This window comes from Rutidosis leptorrhynchoides, chromosome 6 (genome assembly GCF_046630445.1).
Source record: "Rutidosis leptorrhynchoides isolate AG116_Rl617_1_P2 chromosome 6, CSIRO_AGI_Rlap_v1, whole genome shotgun sequence".
In the NCBI taxonomy this organism is placed as follows: domain Eukaryota; kingdom Viridiplantae; phylum Streptophyta; class Magnoliopsida; order Asterales; family Asteraceae; genus Rutidosis; species Rutidosis leptorrhynchoides.
Window position 1 is genome coordinate 6,592,094 of NC_092338.1, and position 13,753 is coordinate 6,605,846.

General features: G+C 31.7%; 2 protein-coding genes across 2 annotated transcripts; one reads left to right on the plus strand and one right to left on the minus strand.

Moving 5' to 3' along the window:
• Positions 1-863: 863 nt before the first annotated feature.
• On the plus strand, positions 864-1,842 carry LOC139855464 (uncharacterized). The gene has a single exon (XM_071844691.1). It carries the CDS (start codon positions 976-978, stop codon positions 1,648-1,650), a length of 675 nt encoding a protein of 224 aa, XP_071700792.1. The 5' UTR covers positions 864-975; the 3' UTR covers positions 1,651-1,842.
• An 865-nt stretch (positions 1,843-2,707) lies between these two features.
• Positions 2,708-6,107, minus strand: LOC139852550 (diaminopimelate decarboxylase 2, chloroplastic-like). The gene is made up of 8 exons (XM_071841848.1): positions 5,536-6,107; positions 4,596-4,770; positions 4,311-4,460; positions 4,058-4,219; positions 3,776-3,961; positions 3,343-3,465; positions 3,149-3,238; positions 2,708-2,974 (listed from the first exon to the last, which is right to left on the minus strand). Exons 1-8 carry the CDS (start codon positions 6,015-6,017, stop codon positions 2,894-2,896), a joined length of 1,449 nt encoding a protein of 482 aa, XP_071697949.1. The 5' UTR covers positions 6,018-6,107; the 3' UTR covers positions 2,708-2,893.
• Between the last annotated feature and the right edge of the window lie 7,646 nt (positions 6,108-13,753).

Below are 13,753 nucleotides of genomic sequence, written 5' to 3' on the forward strand. Positions count from 1 at the left end.
AGCCTTTTAACGGACGTATGTTATTTGAGTTTAAGACACGTTGGTTTGCGTGTATTAAAACAAATGGGGTAATTATCACTATAGCGTTAAGTTTAGTTACCAGGGTGCTCTGTTACGTAGAATCTATTGATAAACTTTTGATGAAATCTTGTGGTCTATCTTTATATATGTTTATGACTCGAGCAATTAAACCTATAACTCACCAACATTCGTGTTGACTTTTTAGCATGTTTTATTCTCAGGTCCTTAGAATGCTTCCGCTGTGATGTGCTTGTTGCCTGCATGGAGTCTCTCATGCTTTGTACAAAGTTTATTGCATTCAAAATAAAACTGCGTTGTGTAATAAATAATTGGACTGTGATGTCAACCTGTAAATTAAAGACTTATGTATTTCGGGGTTTTGCTTATACCTAAGCACTCGCCCACATGTTTATAACTTTCTATGTTTAGAAAGTCACTTAATTTAATGAATGCAATATTTTATCAAAACGTATGATATAGAGGTCAAAACCTTACTGTGGAATCAATGATTAACGTGACGCGTCAATAGCGATTTTGACGGGTCGTTACATTGGTGGTCATGATAAAAGTTAACTAAAGATTAGTTACGATTACAAAGATAAACTAATTAAATTTAAGCTAAACTTGTTTAATCAACTGACTGCGCTTCAGATGACAATGCACGTGTTATGTCGATATTTGTGGATAAATTGTACACGTGTAAAGTTATAAATTTGACATCATCGTTCGATACTAAAATACGTATATTTACTTACTAGTAGATTATAAAACCATACTACGTATAAACTTTTGGTCCTATAAATACCGCATCCCTACCACCAAAGTTTGTTGCTCAAAAACAAAACAAAAAATACACTCTCTCATAAACTTTCACTTATCATCTATTTGCTCTAATGATCGAAGTCAAAAATACTTCAGCAATCTAATCAAACTCATTTGAATTTTAACTGTAAGATGACGTCATTTGAGGTTAAAATTGCAAAAGCTAACACGATCATCTGGTTCCAGAAGCATCAATGGCTCACGAATCTTTTTCGAGTTATAGAGATACTTACTTTCATGATCATGATTATTAAGTATCTAACTCAATACCCATTTTTCGTCATTCGATTCTCGATGAGTGATCATTTCAAGGGACTATCATTCGCGGTTTTTAGCCCGAGATTTGTTTTTGTGATTGGTAACTTGATCATCTTAATTCTCTTATTCGAATCTCGAGTTATTGAAAATGGAGAACGTAACGAAAAAACTGACAATGTTTATGACGAGTATGTTAAAACATGTGAAAAGAGGGTCGTAAGTGGAAACAGTAACAATAACAGTAACAGTAATAGTAGTAATGTTGTGACAAGTAACAAAAAAAGGATTTTCAGGACTCGATCTGAGAATATGACACGAGTGGAGTACAAACAGGATCAAACAAATAACTTAAGGCGATCGGTGACAGAGAGAAAAATAGAGAAGAAGAATGATTGTGGTGGCGGAGATATGGTGGGGCCGGAGAAAAGACGTGTGGCGGATGAGCTAAGCAACGATGAGTTCAGGCGAACAGTGGAAGCGTTTATTGCAAGACAGCAACAATCGTTACGAGATGAAGAGCTGGCTCCGGTACCATATATTGGTGCATAGATCGATGGTGTCAACGTTTGCTTGATCTTTAATTATAATTCACAAGATTCAAGCAAAAAGTTGAAAGATGTAATATAGGCATATAGTAAAGTCGCATAAATGTACTAGGGTACAGATTAAATCTAGTTAGATGGTTGCTACTCTTAATAGTCAAATGATAATGTAAATTATCTTTAGAAGTTATAAATTACACCATTTATATATGCACTTATACTTCAATACTTAATTGGTTACTTTATCATTTTTTTTTTTTTTTTGTAGAATAGCGTTACATATCTATTAGATTCAAATCAAAAATTGCAACATCTTCTTTCAATTTGAAGGGGTAAGATCATTTCTAATGGTGTCGAGCGTGATATAGGGTTTTTGTAAGATATAGTGGTGGCGTGACAAACGTGACGAAAAAAAAAAAAGTAAATAGTGAGGAGGTTGGTGATAGAGTATGGAGTAGGTCCCACTTTTCGTCTCTTTGGTGAATTTGATTGGTCCATAAATTACCATCTTAAATTTGATTAGTCTGTTATTTCAAGCCCATGATGCAATTCGTGAAACCTTCAATCAAGCCACCATTTTTTCCTCTCTCACACCGCGTTAGAAGCGTGATGCTCAAAATCAACGCCATCACGTACCCTTAATAGCGGTCAAATAAAAAATATAGCAAAAATGAAGCCCCAAAAACATACAAACCGCAACTACTGAGTTTAACAACAAACAAGAAAAACCAAACACAAGCTCACAAGAAACCGCACAAGCAAACAATTGGTTATAAAATTTAGAGTAGTTTGTGTCAGGAAAAAAAAAAAAAAAAAAAAAAAAAAAAAAAAAAAACAGATTCTTAAACAGTTACGTACATAATCTAAATATCCTTTTTAGTTTAGGCATAATAAAAGATAAAAAGGCTATTAAAGGCATCTATTCTTTACTCCATTTTAACAATGGTAGAATCGACAATAAGACAATGACATGTTGAGAAATTGCACAGAATGTTGAAGAATAAGTTCGTATATTTATTGGGTACAAATCTATATCTAACATCGTGCAGAGGCATAAGTTCGTATAATAGTAAAGATGAAAATTTCATTGCAAAATAAATAAGCGATTAATGGCACAAGATAAACACAATATTTAACTCAGAACAACATTCAGGTTTCACCAATATGCATGATACTCCAGTTGATATCTCTTATAGCAATTTGTGAAGTGAAAATACAAACATTAAAAAGAAGCTCCTACAAAAGTTGAATCAGAGTCCTTCAAAAAATCTCATATGATCTTCAAAAGTCTCCCCATGCCTGATTTTGGCTACTGATCCATTTTCTTCAACCTTCATTATTAACATCAATCCAGATTTTTAATCAAACACAAAGCAGAATAAGCAATTCATATTGACTTTTGAATGTCAAATAAAAGTATCATTCAAGACCAAAATCTATCTTCTTTCCTAATTGTTTTTTGCTAAAAGAAAAATGCTACTAACTCTAAAAACTTAAACACATACCCAATATTCTGGTGGCCGCATCTTGAGGTTGTAAGTTGAAGCCATACTCATGCAGTAGGCACCTGCATCATGAACTACAAGCCCAGAACCCTGTACAGAAAAGTATAAAAAAACAAGGTTTCAAGAATAAAATACAACCAAAATTATTATAACAGATAATATAATAAACAATAAAGAAAGGTAGAACATGGTACACTAGCTGGAGCAGGAAGGTCCCTGTTCTTTCCCAAGAAATCGGCCGATTCACAGACAGGGCCCACGACATCAAAAGTCGTAACCGGAGAATCAGGTGGTGGAGGAGACACCAGTTCTATGTGCTGCATTCAAAATATACTAGAAAATGTTAAACTATACGAGTACGAATGAGAAGACGAGTAGGGTCAGGTGGGTAGATAACAGGTCATTTGAGTGCGAGTAAATGTCAGGATTGGTTACCCAAACCAACACTATTTGTCCACTCATATTAAAATCTTTAACATGTAAATGGATATTAAACAATCAAAGTGATCATACACATTCTAAATATTCTATTTAACCCATTTAAATTTAATAACTAACCCAGATCGACCCATTCAAAAGTAAATGGGTCAAAATTGCCACCTTAGCATACAAGTGACAGAATCTTACCTGATAAGCATCGTATAAGCTAGGACGAATAAGTTCAGCCATGCTTCCATCAATCACAATAAAGTTTTTCGTGCCGTTTGTTTTTACACCGGTGACACGATTGACCAAACAGCAAGTATTTGCAATCAGTGACCTTCCTGGCTCAATGATTAGATTAAGGTTTCTAGACTTGACTAGTTCCCGGACCTTCACCAAATCAAACATAAAAAATATATAGTGAATATTATTATTCGAAAAGTCTTAAGTTCTATGCAAATAAAAAAGTACAGTACTGGTTCTTACTGTGTCAATGAGATCTCTTGGTGTTGGAAGAATGGTACCCTTATGATAATAATCAATCCCGAGACCACCTCCAATGTTCAAATAATTTATATCAAACCCTTGGTCCCGAATTTCATCGATAAACTTCACCATTATGGCTGCAGCATCTCTGAATATGTCAACCTAATATTCATTGTATAAACAAAAACCACAATATTAAAATGTTACAATGATCAACATATCATACGGAAAAAAACATGAACATGTAGGATACCTTTGTAATGGTAGATCCAAGATGGCAATGAGCTCCAACCAACTTAAGCTCATCAGGATAAGACTTAACGGCGTCTAAAAACCATTGCAGTTTCTCATTTCTTATTCCAAATTTTGAGTTCTTGTTCCCCGTTGCAACATAAGGATGAACCTAACAAACAAAGTTACAGGTACTGTATATGAATATAAACATGTTTTCAACCATTACAGTACAAAGATGTATAACCATTACATTACATTTTCTGGATATGTTGCGTTTATAAAGATTGATTGATGTATTACAAACCTGAGGGTCAACATCCGGATTGATTCGAAGCAGTACATTAACCTTCTTTTTAGCAATTCTTGCAGCTGATACGATATTATCCAAATCAAATTCACTGTCTATGTTAACAAATACACCTTCTTGAGCAGCAAGGACAAGATCCTCCAAAAGCTTCCCATTTCCATTGAAGATACACCTATTATTCACGTCAAACGATAAAAACTCGATTTCCACCTATCGTTTCAACAGCAAATTACAGCAAAAAGTTTCCATAAGTCCATAAATGACTTGTAAATGTGAAAGGGTGTTTGGGGCTACATTTATTATTAATATTTGCCTTTTCAATTTTCAAGTTGAAGATAATCAGTCTTAGCAAAAGTGATTCCAGTTAGCTACTTATATAGGATTCAAATACTCAGTTCCAGACTCACTGCAACAGAGCATGACCTCTAATAATTTAGGTGTGAGTTTACAATTATTTAAATTAAAATTAATATGCGGTTAATTACTTTACTATCAGCTAACTTTGGTTCACTTCTTAATCACTTAAAATGAGCATTTAACATCACAGATATACATCTCTTTAACTACACATCTAATACCCGAATTAAAACAATATCAAAACCAAATGCCAATTATATGTTGAGCACCACCATCTTTAGTATTTTGACTTTATAATAAATTCTGGGCTTCACATAGGAAAAAAAATATATACAACCCAAGCAGCGAAATTTGATGAGCCGGTAACCCTAAACAATTCAAGCCATTTACAAGATATAAACTAAAAGCTTAATAACTACTCATTGCTTTGAATATAAACACACAAACAGCTTAATTTTATTATAATCACATTCAGAACCACACTAATTCTAGGTCATAGCTAATGATATCATAAAATACACTTTATACATGAATATATAGATGTTGAATCAAGTAACATAAAAGATCAAAACTTTACTACCTTGTAGGATCAAAACCAGCACGGAGTGCTAATCTAAGTTCATTTCCACTAACCAAAACTGCACCACACCCCAGACTCCTCAAATGTTGTAAAATCTTGTAATTATTATTAGCTTTGATAGCATACCCAATAATTGAATTCAATCCTTCTAAAGCATCTTTATAAGCCTCAACATTTCTTGTTATTTGGGGTTTACTATAAAGATAAAAGGGTCTTTTTTCAACTACTTCCATTACTTCTTGAACTTTAAGTTCTTCGCAGTACAAAAAGCCATCGTCTTTTTTAGTAAAACAGTGGTTAAATTGTTGGGTTTGTAACGGGGTTTGTGATATGACTGCCCGGACGGAAAAGGGGGTGATTCTTGAATTGGGTTTAAATGAAATTAGGGTTTTGGGTGTGTTTGTGATCAGAGATTGATTAATTAGGGTTTTGGAAAATGAGAGTGATTGAAGATGGAGATGAGAAGAAGATGCAGCCGCCATCTGTGAGGGAAACAGAGTGAAGACTGATAGTGATAGAAATTTCTTATACTGGAGCAAAAGGGTTTGGAGGTCAAAACAATTTTTTTTCTTTTTCAATTTTTTTTTTTTTTGGTTGTTGTCAAATGGCTGACTTTACTAAAAATAATTTACGATTAATGATCATTTGTTAATTTTTTTTTTTTTTTCCTTTTTTTATGCCGACGATTTTTGAGTTCTCATTTGATTGGTACCACGGAACGGATATTAAAGATAAGAAATTTTATAGATTGATCGGTCCCGCTACTATATAGGCTATTTGGATTACAAGAAACGAATTTATATTCAACGGAAAGTATACATCTCGTTCCGTTATTGTACGTTTGAGCTCAATGTGTTTCTTTGGACAACAAATCTCAATTTAAGCCCAAGGTGTTTCTTTGGACAACTGTGATGACCCGGAAAATTTTTGACCAAATTTAAACTTAATCTTTGTATGATTAACATTTCCGACACGATAAGCAAAGTCTGTAAAACTGAATCTCAAAATTTTTGAACTATTCAAATACCTTTCGGCTGTTCTCGACGATTCGCGAACAATTATATGTATATATATATATATATATATATATATATATATATATATATATATATATATATATATATATATATATATATATATATATATATATATATACTATAACTTGAAAACATAACAATGTATTAATTGTTTAATACCGTACATTAAACTGATTGGTTTAAATATTTATTTGAATATATATGATAAGTTGGAATATTAATTGTATGAATAACTTGCGACGTATATTTAAAACGTGTTTATGAATGTTGAAAATATATATTAACTTGGTCATAAAACGATTTGTTATTATATATATATTAACAAATAGCGAGACGATAATTTATAGAAGTAAATGATCAAAATACTCGAAAGTTTAAGATATACTTTGAGTGGTATAGTTTAGGGATAATTTAAGGCTATATTTTGACAAAGGTACGTGACACGAAATGTAAAATACAAGTTTTCTCAGCGTACGAAAGGACATTTGAAAAAACGGAACCGGGACATAAGTCGAGTGATGACGTTATCTGTGACGATCGGTCCAAATCCATATGGACGAACACGTCATTCATTGATTTCATTGCGAGGTATTTGACCTCTATGATACGTTTTGTAAACATTGCATTCTTTTGAAAAGGCACACCATAAATGAATATTTAAATCAAAGGTTTTCGACATCTAATGATTTCTACATATAGACAATCACCATAAATAATAGTTTACAACAGTACTTCCATTGACCATGCAGTCAAAATAAGATACATGGTGATGATTTGGTGAATGCAACGTTTCCTTGAAAAATATGTCATGCAAGACTCCATGCACATAGCTTGTCTAACATCTAAGCAAACAGCGGAAGACTTCTAGGAAACCTGAGAATAAACATGCTAACAAGTGTCAACACAAAGGTTGGTGAGTTCATAGTTTTAGTGTTTCGTATAATCTGTATATAAAAGTGAATCACAAGATTTTAGTTGTTTCATCCAGAAATGTTTATCAATAGATTATATAAAAGTGGATCACAAGATTTCAGTTGTTTCATCCAGAAACGTTTATCAAAATATTCTACGAAATTGAGCACCCTGGTAACTAAACTTTAACGTATATATAATTTGTACCCTTTGTATAATCATCTTAATAATACACGCAAACCAACGTGTACGCTTCTCAAATAGCATACGTCCGTTAAAAGGCTAGTGCTCTAGCTCGGACGGGGATATCAAGCCCTATGGATCCATATACTACTACTCGCGCCCACCAGTTCTTATAACTGGCAGTTACTAGTTACCAAAGCTAAGGGATTTTCGGTTCAAACTCAGTGTAGAATTTAGTATGTACTTGTATCCATTGCGTTTAAAATAAAGTGCATGTATTCTCAGCCCAAAAATATAGATTGCAAAAGCAATTAAAAAGGGAGCAAATGAAACTCACGCATATAAATATTGTATATCGGTTAATAAAGCATTTGCATGTATTCTCAGCCCAAAAATGTAGAGAGTAAAAGAGATCATATGAAACTCACGCATATAAATATTGTATATCGGTTAATAAAGCATTTGCATGTATTCTCAGCCCAAAAATGTAGAGAGTAAAAGGGATCATATGAAACTCACAGTTTAATATTGATATACAATATTGCAGGAAAGCACGTAGACGCATCGGAGATGATAAACACGAGGTTTGATTCACAAAAATACCCCCGAACATTACCCATAATTTCCTTGGCAATAACCCATATTTTCCTTAGCTCTAGCTCGCTCGGAAACTCGTTTTGAAAATTACTTGGACATCACTCCGTCGTAATATTTTTTTTGTACATTATTATTTTTGTATCGCAAAAATAATAACACTAATAATAATAAAAAAAAATAATAAGATTAATAATAATCTTATTAATAATAATAATAATAATAATAATAATAATAATAATAATAATAAATAATAAATAATATTACGGAGTATATATATATTTGTGTATGTGTGTGATTTAAATCGAGCGAAAACACTGAAATTTATAGATGTGGCCTGAAATCTGGAGTCATGCGACTCGCATGGAAATGGCCTTCTGGCCATGCGACTCGCATGAGGACCAGGGACAGCTCACATTGTTTTGGCTCCTAGCTTGTCGACATAATATAAAATAAATATAAATATAATATATATAATTTAAATTAATTAATTATATATTATATTAAATTCACGTGCATAGTTGACTTGTAATTTTTGTTCCGATAAGTCGTACGTTGTCACTCGACTTATGTCCCGGTTCCGGTTTTTCGAACGCCCTTTCGTACGCTGAGAAAACTTGTACTTTACGTTTCGTGAATTGTACCTTTGTCAAAATATAGTCTTAAATCATCCATAAAATATACCACTGTAGCAAAGTTACTGTAGCAATTCACTGTAGCAAAGTCAATTTCACTGTAGCAATTCACTGTAGCAATTCACTGTAGCAAAGTCAATTTCACTGTAGCAAATAGTGATTTTCAAAAACACTGTAGCATTTTGGGTACTGTAGCAATTTGAAATGTTACTATCGTTTACTAAATAACTTGAAATTATATATATGTATATATCTTTTTAATATATATAAATCAGTTTTTTTAAATACACATTGGAAGTTATTTATAAATAAATTTTAATAATAAATATTTCAACTTATCATATATATTCAAATAGATATTTAAACCAATAAGTTTAATGTACGGTATCAAATAATTAATACATTGTTACCTTTTCAAGTTATAGTATATATGTATCTATTTACATATAATTGTTCGCGAATCGTCGAAAACAACCGAAAGGTATTTAAATATATAAAAGTAGTTCAAAAATTTTGAGATTCAGTTTTACAGACTTTGCTTATCGTGTCGAAAATGTTAATCATACAAAGATTAAGTTTAAATTTGGTCAGAAATTTTCGGGTCATCACATTATCGGAACAAAAATTACAAGTCAACTATGCATGTGAATTTAATATAATATATAATTAATTATATAAATTAAATATATTATATAAAATTATGTCGACAAACAAAAAGTTAAAAGTTTGTGAGCTGGATCAGAGGGCCATGCGATCGCATGGCCTTGAAGCACAAATCTCATGCGATCGCATGGGGTACTTTTTCAGAAAAGGTTCTATAAATTGCTCAGTTTTCACACTCTTTCTCTAAATCATATATTACAACGTATTTATTTTATTTATTTATTATTATTATTATTATTATTATTATTATTATTATTATTATTATGATTAATATTATTATTAATCTTATTATTATTAATATTATTAATTAGTATTATACATAAAATACTACGACGAGGTTATGAGCGTGTCACTTTCAAAATGGTTTTCAAGCGGGATAGAGCTAAGGAAATTATGGGTTATTGCCAAGGAGGTTATGGGTAATGTTCGGGGGTATATTTTTGAATCAAACCTAGTGTTTATCATCTCCGTTACGTCTACGTACTTTCTACAATATTGAATCTCAATATTAATACGTAAGCATTTATATTTTATATTTTATAAATTAATAGTGTATACATACTAGTGCTCGAGTGTATATATTTATACATGCTTGTATGCTAAATTTTGTCGTTAAACAGTTTATAATAAATCACGAATTAAATACATATATTACGGGTAAAAGGTATGTGATATACATGTTTTCGGAAAGCTGGCGAAAAGTCAATAACTTTGCATTTAGATATCGAATAGTTTCGAGGAACGAATCAAAAGATATGGTCAACTGAATTATAATTGACATTAATTGGAATTGCTTTTTGAATCTGCAATTAATACTTAAACAACTTGTTTACGAGATTGATAAAATGGATTTTTGAATATTATCAACCGAGCAAATGAATCCTTATATAAGGTACGTCTCGTTTGTTGAACTATTGTCAAAATTGACTTTTTGAAACAACTTTGAATAACTTTTGTATGTCAATTTCGAGCATTAGGATTGTGATACACTATGACCTGACCTAGCTTGATAGACGTTTATTGACCAACATATGTTCTCTAGGTTGAGATCTACGATTATTTGGTAATCCGAGTTTCGATCACATTTTGGTGAACGACTTTATATGCTGCTAAGGTGAGTTTCATTTGCTCCCTTTTTAAATGCTTTTGCAATACATATTTTTGGGCTGAGAATACATGCACTTTATTTTAAACAATGGACACAAGTACATACTAAATTCTATACTGAGTTTGAACCGAAAATCCCTTAGCTTTGGTAACTAGTAACTGCCGGTTATAAGAACTGGTGGGCGCGAGTAGTAGTATATGGATCCATAGGGCTTGATATCCCCGTCCGAGCTAGAGCGCTAGCCTTTTAACGGACGTATGCTATTTGAGAAGCGTACACGTTGGTTTGCGTGTATTATTAAGATGATTATACAAAGGGTATAAATTATATATACGTTAAAGTTTAGTTACCAGGGTGCTCAATTTCGTAGAATATTTTGATAAACGTTTCTGGATGAAACAACTGAAATCTTGTGATCCACCTTTATATACAGATTATACGAAACATTAAAACTATGAACTCACCAACCTTTGTGTTGACACTTGTTAGCATGTTTATTCTCAGGTTCCCTAGAAGTCTTCCGCTGTTTGCTTATATGATAGACAAGCTATGTGCATGGAGTCTTATATGACATATTTTTCAAGGAAACGTTGCATTCACCAAATCATCACCATGTATCTTATTTTGACTGCATTGTTAACGGAAGTACTATTGTAAACTATTATTTACGGTGATTGTCTATATGTAGAAATCATCAGATGTCGAAAACCTTTGATTTAAATATTCATTTATGGTGTGCCTTGAAAGGACCCGTTCATATACATTATAAACGATTCACAATAGTTGATTACATCGCGAGGTATTTGACCTCTATATGATACGTTTTACAAACATTGCATTCGTTTTTAAAAGACAAACTTTCTTTACATCAAAAATTAACGGCATGCATACCATTTCATATTACATCCAACTATAATTGACTTAATATTAATCTTGATGAACTCAACGACTCGAATGCAACGTCTTTCAAAGTATGTCATGAATGACTCCAGGTAATATCCTTAAAATGAGCTAATGCACAGCGGAAGATTTCTTTAATACCTGAGAATAAACATGCTTAAAAGTGTCAACCAAAAGGTTGGTGAGTTCATAGGTTTATCATATCAATCATTTCAATATATTAATAGACCACAAGATTTCCGTTTATAAATATATGTACACTCGCAAGTGTATAAAAGTATTCTATAAGTTGTAGGCACCCGGTAACAAGCCTTAACGTTCATGTTTTACCCTCTGAAGTACACCAGATCAGGTGTGTTTAAAATAACCTCGAAGTACTAAAGCATCCCATAGTCAGGATGGGGTTTGTCAGACCCAATAGATCTATCTTTAGGATTCGCGCCTACCGTACATAGACAAGTAGTTTAATGTTACCAAGCTAAGGGTATATTTCTAGTTTAAACCCACATAGAATTAGTTTTAGTACTTGTGCCTATTTCGTAAAACATTTATAAAACAGCGCATGTATTCTCAGCCCAAAAATATATATAAAAAGGGAGTAATGAAACTCACAATACTGTATTTCGTAGCAATTATGTATATGACGGCACTGAACAAGTGCAGGGTTTGTCTCGGATTCATGAACGTATCAATATTGTGATTCAATATTGCAGGAAAGTACGTAGACGCAACGAAAATGATAAACGTTAGGTTGACCTCACGAGCAATACCCTCGAACAATATCCATAACCTCCATAGCTATAACCCATAATTTCCTTAGCTCTATCCCGTTTGAAAACTTATTTTGAAATCGTCTGAATATAACTCCGTCGTAGTATTTTATGTATACTAATAATATCTTGAAATAATACTAAGTAAATATATATATGTAATTCGATTGAGAGAGTTTAGAGAAATATATTTTCAAGTTTCTATGAAATAATAAAACCTATTGAATTCTATTTATAATAGATTTTTGAATTATTAAAGTGAATTATTAAAGTATGAATTATTAAAGTGAATTATTAAAGTATGAATTATTAAAGTAAATTATTAAAGTATGAATTATTAAAGTGAATTATTAAAGTATGAATTATTAAAGTGAATTATTAAAGTATGAATTATTAAAGTGAATTATTAAAGTTAAAGTAAAGTAAAAGTAAAGTAAAAGTAAAGTAAAGGTAAAGTTAAAGTATAGTAAAAGTATAAAACTATATACGTATAATACGCGTATAAATATATTTAATATTAATTTAAATCGTTATATCATAAAACATTTTAGAAAAGTAGAATTATATATATTCATAATAGGTTTCAAGTTTTTAAATTACAGTCTGTTGGTGAAGCATGGGATAAAGTCCAAAGGTTTAATAAACGTATGAAATCATCTTAATGAAAAATGTCGAGTTACTTAACTTGTCGATATCCAACATCTAAGTTATTTACACTCCACGTTCTTACTTATAGATCACTTTACCATTTTCCGAATATTGTCAAAAAGAATAGATTTCTTAAATCACAGTGGACCTCATAACATTGGCCCGTAATCATATCATAATGTATCTGATAATTCAATCATTTGATATTATCTCTTAATTCTGTCGATAAATATATCGAAACAAATATGTTCATGTAAAGTATCATATATATCAAATACTTTGTTAATGTTTTCAGTTATTATATATTATATATACATATCTATATACACATACTTGTTCGTGAATCGTCGAACACGGTCAAAGGGTAATTGATTACATGAATGTAGTTCCAAACTTTTTGAGATTCAACATTACAAATTCTGCTTATCGTGTCGGAAACATATAAAGGTTAGGTTTAAATTTGGTCAGAAATTTTCGGGTCATCACATGCCTTTTCAAAAGAATGCAATGTTTACAAAACGTATCATATAGAGGTCAAATACCTCGCAGTGAAATCAATGAATGACGTGTTCGTCCATATGGATTTGGAGCGATCGTCACAGTTGGTATCAGAGCATTGGTCCTAGCGAACCATGTAGTGACCCGAACTTTTCCATGTTTATATATATTAATTGAGATTGATATTTACATGATTAAATGTTTCCAACATGTTAAGCAATCAAACTTGTTAAGACTTGATTAATTGAAATATGTTTCATATAGACAATT